This window comes from Cervus canadensis, chromosome 28, assembly GCF_019320065.1.
Source record: "Cervus canadensis isolate Bull #8, Minnesota chromosome 28, ASM1932006v1, whole genome shotgun sequence".
Taxonomy (NCBI): Eukaryota; Metazoa; Chordata; class Mammalia; order Artiodactyla; family Cervidae; genus Cervus; species Cervus canadensis.
The window spans coordinates 26,944,580-26,959,656 of record NC_057413.1 but is presented as its reverse complement, the minus strand read 5'-3'; the positions used below and the strand labels follow the sequence as shown (position 1 = coordinate 26,959,656).

The 15,077-nt window shown below is 42.6% G+C and overlaps 1 protein-coding gene across 1 annotated transcript in view; it reads left to right on the top strand.

Moving 5' to 3' along the window:
• Nucleotides 1-14,583, top strand: part of EFHC1 (EF-hand domain containing 1) — a 43,816-nt gene extending 29,233 nt beyond the window's left edge. Inside the window, exons 8-11 of the mRNA XM_043450627.1 lie at nt 1,859-2,072; nt 2,404-2,551; nt 12,828-13,038; nt 14,352-14,583. Of these exons, the coding sequence (XP_043306562.1) occupies nt 1,859-2,072; nt 2,404-2,551; nt 12,828-13,038; nt 14,352-14,423 (645 nt within the window). The 3' untranslated portion in view covers nt 14,424-14,583. The remainder of the gene's footprint in view (nt 1-1,858; nt 2,073-2,403; nt 2,552-12,827; nt 13,039-14,351) is intronic.
• Nucleotides 14,584-15,077: the final 494 nt, after the last annotated feature.

Genomic DNA, 15,077 nt, shown 5'->3' with positions numbered 1-15,077 from the left:
TCCTGAATGTTCCACTCAGTGGCTGAATTGCCTGAAGCAAAATACTGATAAGAATTCAAAGGGTAATATCTCTAAAAATAGAAAAAGAAAAAGCAAAAATAGAAATATAAGTTTTATTTAGAAATGTAGACATAAATAACAGAAATTGACATGTTACTCTGGCAATAGAAATGTGTTTGAAAAATGAGAACATAGTTAACTGATATATTTTTTGAAATGTTGAACAAAGCTTTGAAACGAGAGTTCTAGCAAATTCTAGGCCAATTAGAACATTCCACACTGTAAGAATTCTGGTAGGGCAGAAACCAACACAACATTGTAAAGCAATTTTCCTCTGACTAAAAAATAAGAATTGTGATTAATGAAGGTTTTACCATTGTTGCTAAGTTCTTTGAGTTACTATTAAAGTTCAAGAGGTTTGTTGAATTATAGTAATTGTGAATTCCTTGAGGGCAGGGGTAGTGTCTCTTTAGATTTTGTAGGCACTTGATAACTATTGGTTGAGTTGGTAAGTGAATTTATTTACACGTACACTGTCCACGAGTCAGGCAATATAATGTTATACTCATTTTATGTTTTTTGAAATATAAGAATCAGAGAGGTTAATTGGTGTGTCCCAGGTTTTAATGCTCAGACAGAGGCAGAACTGGAACTCAACCTAATGAAAACTCTTAAGTTGAAAAGATGCATGCACCCCAGTGTTAATAGCAGTACTGTTTAAAATAGCCAAGGAAATGGCAACCCATTCCAGTACTCTTGCCTGGAAAAACCCATGGATGGAGGAGCCTGATAGGCGATAGGCTATAGTCCATGGGGTCGCAGAGTTGGATACGACTGAGTGACTTCACTTTCACTTTAAAATAGCCAAGACATGGAAGCAACCTAAATATCCATCAACAGAGGAATGGGTATAAAGAAGTTGTGTGGAAGGGTGTGTGTGTGTCTGTAATGGAATATTACTCAGCCATAAGAAAACTGTGAAATAATTTGCAGCAACATGGATTGACCTAAAGATTATCATATAGTAGAATTTCAATGAACAAGCCTGGAAGAGAAGAGTGAAGTAGAAAGTTAGCATTATGCACACACCACAGTAAACTTGTTGCGGACCAGATCCATCAACAGATGCTAAAATTAGTGGGAAAACCTTTGGGGAGAAACACGATTTTCGTAGTTTGCAAGTATCTCCCTCAAGATATCTATTAACTGGAAAGGGAAAGATGGTGACTTCTTCGGAGAGAAACCCACCAGGCAGCTTCTTAACCACGTGATCAAGGTCAGCATCACCAATAAAAAGACGTTTTGACATCATGGACTCCTTGATACGCACAAAAAAGGATCTTCATAAATTTTCCTCCCCTTTAAAATTTTCTTTTTAAATAATGTATAGAAATGGATTTGTGTAAAGGCATAGACTTTGCGTAGTTACTTTAGTGTCCTTGAAGCTGAACGTAATGTCAGCTGAGAGGTTTCAGACTAGCCACCTTTGGATAGAATATAGCCCATATGTTCTCTCTGGCCTGCCTGGTGCTTTTAAAGAGTCGGAAGTCAACATGTTAAAGTCAGGGATTTAATATAGTAATCCATATTTCTGTCTTCTCATGAAAAATTGGAAGATCTAGCAACATTGGGCCTGTGTTCATTCCCACAGGCAACAGTCAACTGGTGTGAGTTGGGGCAGCTTCCCTTAGGTGAGGTGTACCCTGCCCAGACCTCCAGAGTACCCCCATACTGTTCAGTCCTGTTATATTCCATATGTTTGGTTTATATTATACCCTAGTCCCTGTAGGTATTTTAGTTGGCGGCATCTGCATAAATCGTGTATCTTCATAATGTCCTCTTTTCTTCACCTTTCCAGGAATCCCCCATCCCAGAAGACAAAGACCGCCGGTTTGTCTTGTCTTATTTTCTAGCCACTGACATGATCAGTATCTTTGAGCCTCCTGTTCGCAATTCTGGTATCATTGGGGGCAAGTATCTCGGCAGAACTAAAGTTGTCAAACCAGGTTCCTCGGTGGAAAACCCTGTCTACTATGGCCCCAGTGACTTCTTCATTGGTGCTGTGATTGAGGGTAGGTCTCAGCAGAGTTCATGCTTTCCTACTGGCCTTATTGGGGATTTAACTCAGTGAACCCTTGTAGGAGGCGTTAGTCTGCAGTCCAGAAGTACATGTGGTTCAGTGTCTTAATGTCCTCCTTTATCAATTAAACTGTAAATGGTTGCATTTATTGGCTGTAGATGGAGACTTGGAGTTCCCTAAATGCTAAGCAAACTAGTGCATATTAGTTTGGAGAGCTATTTAAGGTTCATTAGTCTAGGTCACAAATACATGTCTGTGAATTTTTACTCTTGGTTGCCTGATAAAAACATAACCAGGCTAATGTATCTCTATCTTCTCCCCAGTGTTTGGCCGCCGGTTCGTCATCCTTGATACAGATGACTACGTTTTGAAATACATGGAGAGCAATGCTGCCCAGTATTCACCAGAAGCACTCCTGTCAATTCAGAATCGCATTAGAAAACAAGAGGCTCCTGCACCAGAATCGGATGGGTATGTCTGACCTTCTGAGATCCATTTTGGCTTTGGCACAATGAGATATTCAGGAAACAGTTCTTAACAAAATGAATGGGTAGTCACATTTTAGCTCTTCAGATTTCCCTCACCAGTGGAAATTCTTATACACAGGTGGTGGTGGTTGTTTAGTCACCAGGTCGTGTCCTACTCTTTTGTGACCCCGTGAACTATAGCCCGCCAGGCTCCTCTGTCCAGGGGATTTCCCAGGCAAGAATACTGGAGTGGGTTGCCATTTCCTTCTCTAGGGGATCTTCCTGACCCAGGTATGGAACCTGTGTTTCGTGTTTGGCAGGTGGTTTATACAGGTTACCTGGGTCTAATCTAATAACTTGGGTTTCCTTGGTGCCTCAGTGGTAAAGAATCTGCCTGCCAAGGTAGGAGACACCAGTTCAATTCCTGGGTCGGGAAGATCCCCTGGAGAAGCAAAAGGCAACCCACTCCAGTATTAATGCCTGGGAAGTCGCATGGACAGAGGACCCTGGTGGGATGCAATCCATTTTGGGTCTCAAAGAGTCAGACATGACTTAGTGACTGAACAACAATGATTAAAACAGTGGCTATAGGGGAGATGAGAGAAGGAGGAGGTAAGGATGATTAATGTTTCTGACCTGAGCAGTTGTAAAGGAGGAGTTGCCACCAACTGGGATGGAGAAGTATATTGTAGGTAGAGGAGGGTGTTTTGGAGGTGGTGGGGTGGTGGGGGTGTTTCAGTTTTGGACATACTAGGGTTGAAGATACCTTTAGATATTCAAGTAGAGTGATAAACAGGCTGTTGGACATATAAATCTGGAGTTCAGGTGAGAGGCCTAGGCTGTGGGAGTTGTGGGCATATAAATGATATTTTAAGCCACGAGACTTAAAGGTGAAATCGCTAAGGTAGTCTTTATAGACAGAGAAGAAAGAATAGCTCCAAGGATTGCACTCTGGAGTCCTCCAGCAGTAAGAGTTGGGAACAGAAACTGGTCAGGACAGCTAGTGAGGCAGGAAGAAAGCCAGGCAGGAGTGGTATGCTGGAATCCAGGTGGAGGGTCCAAGCATCCCCTTTTGCCCAGAAGTTTATAGTGGGATTATAAATGTGACCTCGTGGACAATCTTCGTGCCAATGGGAAAATTCCCTTTTGTTCTGCAGCTTCAAAAGCTTTTTGTCAAAACATGAAAACTCTGATAGTTACAAATGTATAGGGAGATTAAAAAATAGTAAAATTGATTTTTATTTAGTCCACTGTAATTTTAAGACATTGCCAACACTGAGGATTAAAAATGTTTCATTTCTTTGTAAAAAACAATTAAGAGTAGTTGGAACAGTGCTTGCCTTCTTGTTGTCATGCAATCTGTGATTCAGAGTAAGTATGCCTCCACAAATCATCAGATTCCTTTCCAAGTTTGAATCAACTTCTTATTTTTGCTTTTGGTGTTGTGAATACATCCTAGAGTTCCTTTAATGACAGTGAACTATCTCAGAGTCCTTTTAATGTGAAGTTTTTGAGCTTCCCAGGTGGCTCAGATGGTAAAGAACCCGCCTGCAATGCGGGAGACCTGGGTTCGATCCCTGGGTTGGGAAGACCCCCTGGAGAAGGGAATGGCAACCCACTCTGGTATTCTTCCCTGGAGAATCCCGTGGACAGAGGAGCCTGGCAGGCTACAGTCCATGGGGTCACAGAGAGTCGGACATGACTGAGTGATTTTCGCTTCACGTCTTGCTGGCATCTGGGATGTCATGATCCTTTTTGTCCCGATCATTTTCTTCATTTGCGTCAGTGCACCGGCTCTTGCTGGGGTCCTCCGGCTGCACGTCGAGTCTCTCAAACGGCGGCAGTGTCCGCATTCCCACAGTCAGCTAGTTCTTCTCTAACTCCGTTGTGTTTGACCTGAATTCTCCTTTCTAGCTCTATCACTTTTGTTTTTTTTTTTTTTTTTTTTTTTGCTGCCCTCTCATCTTTGCTAACCAGAGTTCTCTCTTTCATTGTCCATTTTTGTAAACTGTCACTTGAGTTTATCCTTTAGAGAAAAGGAGACAACACAGCTACACACTTTGCTGTCTGTGTGTGGCTTGAAAGACACATGCCTGGTTACTAGTTACTGACAGATTTTGAAGGGAGGATATGCTTGTCATTGATTGTGACACATCTGCTATTTATACAGTGACTTGTGGGCTAGAAATCTGACAGTGAGTTTTCACTTTAGACAGTAATTCACAGTTAATGAACTGTGGTAACTGAATGTCGAACCATGTTGTTGAGGGACTGGGTTATTTAACCAGTAAACTGTGGTAACTGAAATTCACGCATATCTGAGCCGTGCGAAGTCGTAATTGCCTGCACATCAACGAAGACAGTGATTCACTGTCTCAGGTAAGGATTTAGCAACAAGTAGGGGGCACTGGGGACCTCAGTGAGGACTTTCACTGGAATAGAGGGGGTGGACTTAAGAGATGGGAGGAGAGGAACTTGAGGAAGTTGGTGCAAAGGGGAACAGGGAGATGGGGAGTAGCTGGCAGAGGAAGTGGAGCTGAGAGAGGGCTTTTTGATTTGTTTATAAGAATAAAGAGCAGCAAGTTTGTATGTAAATGGGAATAATTCTATAGGGAAGGAAGCACTGATAAATCTGTGAGAGAGGGGAGACTTGTGGTGTCTGTGAGAGATGGTGGGGTGTTAGGACATGAGGGGGAGGAACTGGCTTTAGACGGAAGCATCTGTCATCCATCTCGGGCAGTGGTTCACCGATGTTTTTGTTCTCAGGACACCTTCACATTCCTAAAACTTATTGAAGACCTCAAAGCTTTTGGTTTACGTGGTTTATATCTGTTGATGTTTGCCTTATTAGAAATGATAGCTGAGGCATTTAAAAATATTTATTAATGTTTAAAAAAACCATTTTGTGTTAATACAAATAACTTAATTTTTATGAAAAATAACTATTATACCCGCAAACTCCCCCCTAAAAAGAGTGGCAGCATTGTTTCACATTTTTGCAAGTGTCTTTAATGTCTGACTTCATTATTAGACAGCTGGATTTTCATCTGCCTCTGTACTGGGCCTACTGTGATATCATTTGTCATGTAATCTTTGGAAGAGTCCTCTGTGGATGTGTGAGAAATCAGGAGTAAAGAAGCAGATAACAGTGTAGTAGTAGTATGAGAGCAGCTTTGACCTCAGACCTCCACGAGGGTCTCGAGAAGCTCCCAGGGTCCCTGGGTTACTCTCTGAAACCATAATGTGTGTGCCAGGCAGGAAGGCAGGGTGTGAGGGTGCAGGTGCTGGCAGGTTGGTCGAGGCGTCCTTCTCATTGTTTCACTGTTTTCACCGTAGCAGTGCAGTAGGAAGAATGCGGATGCGGAGACAGAGGTTCCGGGAGGAGAAGTTGGGAAATGTTCTATTGACGCTACAAATAAATAAAATGAATATAAAAATAAAGTGAAAATAAATGCATACCATCATTTTACCTGCTACTAAGAAAGAAAGACTGTCAGTTATAATTGAGACTCACCGTCAATTTAAAAATGCATCCTGATTCTAGAGATGTGAAAAAATATGAAGGAAAACGAGTCTCTTCGGCTGGTGAAACATGACAGACGTCTAGGAGAGTGGGAGGCAGATGGCACAAGAGCCATAGTTAGGTGGCTGGGCACCAGGAAGGGCCAGGTTGAGATTCATGGCACACATTTAACTCGAGTACTTCTCAAAAGTTTTTTCTGTAATTTCCCCATGTCTCTGCAAATACCAGGAACACTGGAAAGCTGCTTGCTTTGGCGTACCTCAGGTGGGCTGTTTTCTCCCCCTTTATTTAGTAATGAGAAAAAGATAGTATCAGGGCACTTAGAGTAAGATATGAATAAAAATAAATTCAAGTTCTGGGTTAACAGATCCATGGCTATCCTCATTCTGACCCTCACTTTGGTTCTCTTCTCTTGTGATGAGTCAGGGGTAAATGAGAGAAAATGCTCAAAGGTGCTATGAACCCCGGGGTCTCGCCCTTCATGTCTTACAGCCATACTTCTTTTGGCTCCTGACTCCACCCATCTGTAAAGAATCCCACTCTAAGGAACTGCAAACCCTGTATTTGACTGATCATTGCTAAGAATAATGAAAAGGGATCCTGAGTACTTGTCATGCCCAAGAACTTTTTATGTCCAGTGTTGGCTATTGGATGATGAAATTTGGAGTTAGCCCTCTTCTTTCTCTGAGCCATAAAATTAAAACAGTGCCCACGTGATTGGAGTGTTGACTTCATCTGAAGTTGTGTTCAGGTTTAGGTCCCCCCACTGGCAGGTGGGTTCTTTACCACTGAGCTACCAGGGAAGCCGTCCATATTCACTCTGCAGTTGGTGTCAAGTAGATCCAGTGTGAGTGGCTTCCGTTTTCCTACTCTTTGCCTTGAAATGTTTCTTTACTAAGCTCTTTACCTTCTTGTCACAGCTAAGTAGCTCCCATTTCTCCAAAGTAAATTCTTTTGTGTCTGTCACTGCCTCCTTTCTGACTGCACTAGTATCCAAATACTCTCCAGGAGTTGTTTCTTGAGGTCACTGATTGTTTTCAGAGCTAATGGTCTCTTGTCATTTATTCATTAATTCAGTGATATTGGAGCCTGCACCACATGCCAGACCTTAATAAACACTCAAGGCAGCCAGATGAGAGAATAGGAGCTCGTTGTCTAGGGCAGAGGTTGGCAGACTCTTTTGGAAAGAGTAATAAATAATTTAGGTTTGTAAGCCATACCAGCATCTCTGTTGTGAACTACTCAGCTCTGCCTTTATGGGGTGAAAGCAGCCATAGCCAGTTTGTAAATGAATAGGTATGACTGTATTTCACTTAAACTTTATTTAGACAAACAGGCTGCCCACTGGCTTTGGCCTTTGGGCCAACCCTCCTGATCTAGTGTTCAGCCTTTTTGATCTATATACAATGTAAATTGTTTTTTTACCACAGTGCTTCTGACTCATCTGCCCACTTCCATTCCCTTCTTTAACCCATTGCACACAAGTTACCAGACCATAAGTTATCATGCCAGTCATGCTGGGACTTGACTCCAAATTCATCATACTACTTTTCCTCTGCCCATTTTATTGAAGTATCATTGACAAAACTGTGGAAAGTGTACAATGTGATGATTTGATATACATGTCCACTGTGATGTGATTACCACAACCTAGTTAGTTAACACATTCATCATCTCACATTGTTTGTTGTTCAGTCACTCAGGCGTGTCCGACTCTTTGTGACCCCATGGACTGCACACGCCAGGCTTCCCTGCCCTTCACCATCTGCCAGAGCTTCAGTTCAGTCACTCAGTCGTGTCCGACTCTTTGCAACCCCATGAACTGCAGCATGCCAGGCTTCCCTGTCCTGCACTATCTCCCTGAGTTTGCTCAAACTCATGTCCATCAAGTCAGTGATGCCATCCTACCATCTCATCCTCTGTTGCCCCCTTCTCTTGCCCTCAGTCTTTCCCAGCATCAGGGTCTTTTCCAGTGAGTCAGTTTTTCACATCAAGTGGCCAAAGTATTGGAGTTTCAGCTTTAGCATCAGTCCTTCCAATGAATATTCAGGACTGATTTCCTTTACAATTGACTGGTTTGATCTCCTTGCAGTCCAAGGGACTCTCGAGAGTCTTCTCCAACACCACAGTTCAAAAGCAGCAATTCCTCAGCACTCAGCTTTCTTTACTGTCCAACTCTCACATCCATACATGACTACTGGGAAAAGCATAGTTTTGACTAGATGGACCTTAGTTGGAAAAGTAATGTCTCTCCTTTTTAATATGCTGTCTAGGTTTGTTGCATCAGGTGGCCAAAGTATTGGAGCTTCAGCATCAGTCCTTCCAATGAATATTCAGGATTGATTTCCTTTAAGATTGACTGGTTTCATCTCCTTGCAGTCCAGGGAGTTCAGTCATCTCACAAAGTTACCATTTATTCTTTCATGTGACTGGTGGGAATGCTTAAAATCTACTCTCAAAGCAAATTTCAAGTATACAGTACTACTAACGATGGTCACGACACTGTGCCTTAAATTCCCAGAACTTATTCACCTCGTAACTGAGTGTGTGTCCTTTGACCAGGGTCTCCCCTCCTGCCTACTCTCCAGCCCTTGGCAGCCACCCTTCTACTCTGTTTCTGAGTTCAGCATTTTTTAGATGTCTAAAATCACTAATCATAATGTCCTTCTAAACTCATTTACACTGTCACAAATGGCAAGACTTCTTTTTTAAATCCATTCATCTGTCAGGGGACACTTTGGTTGTTTCCGTATCTTAGCTGTTGTGAATAATGCTGCAAAAAGCAGGGGAGTACATGTGTCTCTTTAGTAGAGATGCTAATTTTGTATCCTTCATAGAGATAAACCCAGAAGTGAGATTGCTAGATCATATGGTAGTTCTGTTTTTAATTGTTTAAGGAACCTTCACACTATTTTCCATAGTGTAAAATATTTTCCAGCTTTTATTTTCCATAGTGGCTGTGCCAGTTCCCACCGCAGTTGGTGGGAGTGTAAAGGGGTTCCCTTTTACATCCTCAACAACTTGTTCTCTGTTGTCTTTTTGATAATAGCTATCCTAACCGCTGTGAGGTATCTCCTTGTGGTTTGATTTCCATTTCCCTGATGATTAGTGATGTTGAACATCTTTCCATGTACCTCTTGCCATTTGTGTGTCCTACAAAAATAGCTATTCAGTTCTCATTTTTAAATTAGTTTTTTCTTTGCTGTTGACACATGTGAATTCCTTATATATTTTAGATCTTAACCCCTTATCAGATACATGGTTTGTCCTGTGGTTTGAATGTTTGTGTCCCTCCAGAATTCATGCTGATACCTGATGTGATGCTATTAAGAGGTAGGACCTTTGAGAGGTTATTAGTGGCTGTATAAAAAAGGCCTTAAAAACTCACTAGCCCCCTTCCACAAGGAAGGAAGGACACAGTGAGAAAGCTGTGACCCAGAAGAGAGTCAGCACTAGCCACTGTATGTAATCTGTGGCGCCAAGATCTTGGACTTTTAGCCTCCAGAAATATGATAAATACATTTCTGTTGTTTATAAGTGATCCAGTCTCTAGTATTTTGTTATAGTAGCCTGAATAGATAGTTTGCAAATATTTTCTCCCATTCTGTTGATTCTTTTGTATGTTGATGATTTCGTTTTCTGTGCAGAACCTTTTGACTTTTATGTAGTCCCACTTGTTTTTGTTGCCAGTGCTTTTGGTATCATATCCAAAAAATCATTGCCAAGAACAAAGTCAAGGACCTTTTTCCTGTGTTTTCTTGTAGGAGCTTTACAGTTTTCAAATCTTATGTTTAGGTCTCCAGTACTTTTTGAATTGTATAAAATAGGGATCCAGCTTCATTCTAATTATATAAAATAGTGGATATCCATTTTCCCCAGCAACATTTATTGAAAACTGTCCTTTCTCCACTATGTATTCTTGGGACCCTTGTTAAAGATTAGTTGACCATATATGTGTGGGCTTACTTCTGGGCTCTCTGTTCTATTCCATTGGTATGTGTGTCTGTTTTTAATGCCAGTTCCATACTGATTTGATTACTGTAGCTTTATAATACAGTTGGAAATCAGGAAGTGCCATGCCTCCTGCTTTGTTGTTCTAAGTCTTGACTATTTGGGGTTTTTTGTAGTTACATACAAGTTTTAGCATTTTGTTTTCTATTTCTGTGAAAAATGCCACTGGAATTTTGGTGGGGACTACATTGAATCTGTAGATGGCTTTGGGTGGTATAAGCATGTTCAGTTCAGTCGCTCAGTCGTGTCTGACTCTTTGTGACCTCATGAACCACAGCACGCCAGGCCTCCCTGTCCATCACCAACTCCCGGAGTCCATCCAAACTCATGTCCATTGAGTCAGTGATGCCATCCAACCATCTCATCCTCTGCCGTCCCCTTCTCCTCCTGCCCTCAATGTTTCCCAGCATCAGGGTCTTTTCAAATGAGTCAGCTCTTCACATCAGATGGCCAAAGTATTGGAGTTTCTGCTTCAACATCAGTCCCTCCAATGAACACCCAGGACTGAGCTCCTTTAGGATGGACCGGGAGTTGGCGATGGACAGGGAGGCCTGGCGTGCTGCAGTCCATGGGGTTGCAAAGAGTTGGACACGACTGAGTGACTGATCTGAACTGAAAGACTAATATGTAAGATCCTGTCATCTGTAGACTGAAACAATTGTACTGCTTCCTTTTCTCTTTGGATACCTTTCATTTCTTTTTCTTGCCTAATTTTTCTGGCTAGGTCTCTGTAGCTTTCCCAATGGCTCAGCGGTAAAGAATTTGCCTGCAAGGCAGGAGACAGAAAAGACTCTGGTTCAATCCCTGGGTCAGGAAGATCCCTTGGAGGAAGAAATGGCAACCTACTCCAGTATCCTTGCCTAAAAAATCCCGTGGAGAGAGGAGCCTGGTGGGTTACAACTGAGTGGGCACACAGGTCTCTGCTGAGTAGAAATGGCAAGAGTGTGCACCTTTGTCTTGTTCCTGATCTTACAGAATGGGCATCATCGTCTTGTTCAATACAGGGTGTGTTATTAGCTGCGGGCTTCTCATGTGTGGCCATTATAGTGTTGAAGTACATTCCTTCTCTACCTAATTTATTTGAATTTTCATCATGAAAGGATGTTGAGTTTCGTCAAATGCTTTTTCTGTGTGTATTGAGATGATCATATGATTTTTATCCTTCATTCTCAGTGTGTATTGATTTGTATATGTTGAACCATACTTGCATAGTCAGGGTAAATCCCACTTGATCATGATGTACAATCTTTTAATGTGCTGTTGAATTCAGCTTGCTGGTGTTTTGTTGAGGACTTTTGCATTTGTGTTCACCAAGGGTTATTGGTCTGTAATTTTCTTTTCTTGTAGTGTCATTGTTTGGATTTGATGTCAAAGTATGCTGGCCTTGTATGAATTTGGGAGTGTTTCCTCCTTTTCTTTCTTTTTTTTTTGGAGGAGTTTGAAATGGATCGGTATTAATTCTTCCTTAAATATTTGGTACAGTTCACCATGAAACCATCTAGTCCTGGGCATTTGTTGGGAGATTTTTGATTCCTGATTAATCTTCATATCATTGGTCTGTTTAGATTTTCTATTTCTTTGTAATTCAGGCTTGGTAGGTTGTTTGTTTCTTAGAATGTATCCATTTCTTCCAGGTTATCCAACCTGTTGATAAGTAATTGTTCATGTCGTCTCTTCTGATCCTTTGTATTTCTGTGGTATTAGTTGTAATGTCTTCTCTCATTTCTGATTTTGAGTCTTTTTTTAAAAAATTGGTCAAGTTAAAAAGTTTGTCAGTTTTATCTTAAAAAAAAAAAAGAAAAAGCTCTTAGTTTCATTGATCTTGTCTATCATTTTTCCAGGATCTCTTTCCTTTATTTCTGCTCTGATCTTTCCTTTCTTCTGCTAACCTTGGGCTTATATTTTTATTTTTCTAGTTCCTTGAGGTCTAAACTTAGGTCATTTGAGATCTTTCTTTCTTCTTCATTTGGGCTGCACTGCATGGCTCATGGGATCTCAGCTCCTTCATCAGGGATTGAACCTGGGCCACAGCAGTGAAAGCACTGTGTCCTAGCCACTGGACTGCCCAGGAACTCCTCCTTTTTCTTTTTTACTGTAAACGTCCCTCTTAGAACTGCTTTTGTTGTATCCCATAAATTTTGGTATGTGGTACAGGGGACCGCTGAACAACACAGGTTGGCACTGTGTGAGTGTACTTGTATGCAGATTTTTTTCAGTGAATATGTATTGCATTACTACACAGTCCTCAAAGGGTTGACTCTGGATACAGAACCACCACACATTCAGAGGGCTGACTATAAGTTATACCCAGATTTTTAACTGTGTGGAGGGCTGATGCCCCTAAACCCTGCTTTTGTTCAAGGGTCAACTGTATATCCATTTTTGTTTCTAGATATTTTATTTCTCTTTTACTTTGATTTCGTTACACTACTTTTAGGCATCTGTTTCTAAAAACATTCATTTCTAGGTGATGTAACACAGATGATGACAATCATGTGACTCCCACAGATGTCTGACTTGGAGGTGGCCTGCAGTGGTGGTGTGTCTGGCTCTTTGTGGTGCAAGTATTTGACAGATGGTAGCGAGGGAGGCTGAGCCACAGACATGAACAGTTATTGATCAGCTCAGCATCAAAACTGTATCCTTAGAGGCTTCCCCAGCTTCACCAAGTGAGAACTTTGGTTGCCAAGATAAGATCGTTGGAGAATGAATATCACGTCCAGCCATTTCTTTCCTCTCTCCACAGCCAGCAAGCAGAAGAGGACCCAGGTGTGCGGGACATGGAGACCCTGATAGACACGATCCAGAAGCAACTGAAAGATCGCCCATGCAGGGGCAACATTCGTGAGGCCTTTCAGATCTATGACAAGGAAGCTTCAGGATACGTGGACAGGGAGACGTTCTTTAAAATCTGTGGCTCTTACCAGCTCCCAGTTGACGACTCCTTGATTAAGGAGGTGAGTAGGAGTTACTCTTCTGGGCTAATTGTGGAGGCTGGGCATGGCTTACTCGCTCCCAAAGGCAGCGAGTTTTTGTATTTTAACTGGGGAAGCTTTGGGGTGCTCGAATCAGATCTCCCGTTCAGTCCTGATTATGGCATTTGCCCTTGACTCTTATCATTTGTTGGTCATTCCTAATGCTGCTGTAGGGCATCTCTTTAAGTGGGCAGGGCTCAGACAGCAGAGCGGCCAGTGAGCCATGTGGGTGCTGAAGGAGGGTGGTCGCCAAGGGCAGATGGAAAAGCTGGACTGAGCAGGATGGTGGAAGCCTCTGACGCCTTCACAGGTGATACCTGTGCTTGTCCGCTGGTAGGGCCGGCATGGAAGAGGGCGTGACCACTGACCCAGGTCCATGGCCAGCTGGACATTCTCCTCTTAGAGTTTCCATGAGCGACCTGAGAGGGCATTTCATGCCTCTTTCTCTTCATAAATCCCTTTGACCAGGTTCAGGATGTCTTGTCAGGACTAGAAGTTAGGACAGACTTTCTCCCTCAGTTGCCAATGACAATGGCTAATATCATGAGACATTCTCACTGATGAAGAGCCCTGTGGTGCTGTAGTCCTTCTTAATGACACTTTAGCACAGTGGGATGCTGGGAAGTTAAGAGTCATTTAGGGAAAGCTTTTGTTTGGGATTGGTATGACTAGCTTGGGGACAAGAATTTGTCAGACAGGAACCTTTGCAAGGAGTGAGGGAGGCAGGTGGAAGGATAACATCAGCTTTTCCTTGCTTTTGGACTCAAACTGAGACATTGGCTCTTCCGTGGTCTTGAGACTGCTGGCCTTCAGCAGTCTCATGTGGGCAAAACGCCCATCTGACTTCCCAAGCCTTTGTATCGCCTGTGATCTGACATGGGAGCTGCATCAAGGGGTGGGGCAGGGATGGGTCTGCACACATCTTTTAACCACAGTGGATGGGTGTACTTACTGCCACTCACAGGTGAGTTTCAGGAGACCTGGTGTTAGCAGTGACATAACTAGATTTTTCTTTTAGGCTGTGATAACTCATAACTGAATATAAGAACAAAAATGCTTTGAAAATGACAGTATTCTTATAAATGTTAGACCTGAAACCTTGGGCGGGCCATTTACACCATCTGAGCTTTCTCTTCATGAAGCGTTAAGATCGGGAAATCTGACCTACCTCTGCTGGGCTCCCAGGATCATTTCAGATCAGCAGAGGGTATGAACAGTTACACACAGCGTGGGGGGCAGTCACTAAAGAGGCTCCGCCGTGGAGCTGAAAGCAGCCTGCTGTCTCTCACCTGCAGCTCATCAGGATGTGCTCTCATGGAGAAGACAAGATCGACTACTATAACTTCGTCCGTGCTTTCTCCAACTGACCTGCTGAGGACAGAACGCAGCACAGTATGTTGACTTTGGGCCTCCATCTACCTGTACGCCTCATAGAGGCATTTACAGAGCTCTTGAAATTCCATTTCTTTTTTGGTTATTATACTTCACTACCACTGAAGTCTAAATTAAATTGGATCTTGTAGGAGCTAAGGTTGGTGCCTTATTTAGGGAAGGGGACAGGAGTGTTGTGATGGTTAATTCTGTGTGTCAGCTTGACTAAATATGGGTGCCTGGACATTTCTGGGTGTGTCTGTGAGGCTGTTTGTGGATGAAGTTACCATCCAAATTGGTGGATGGAGGAAAGCACATGGCCCCCTCCAGGATAGGAGCCCGTCACCCCTCACTAAAGGCTTGAATAGAACAAAAAGGCTGACCCGTCCCTGATGAGAGAGGATTCCTTCAGCCTGCCTGCCTTGACATCAGCTTTTCTATGCTTTCGGACTCAGACTGAGACATCGGCTCTTCCTTGGTCTTGAGGCTCCTGGCCTTCACACAGGATCTCATCATCAGCTCTCAACAAGTCTCCAGACTTCTCACTACAGATACTGGAGCTTGTCAGGCTCCACAGTTACAAGAACCAGTTCCTTATAATCAGTCCCTTTTTCTCTCTCTATAGAGACTATTGGTTCTATTTCTCTGGA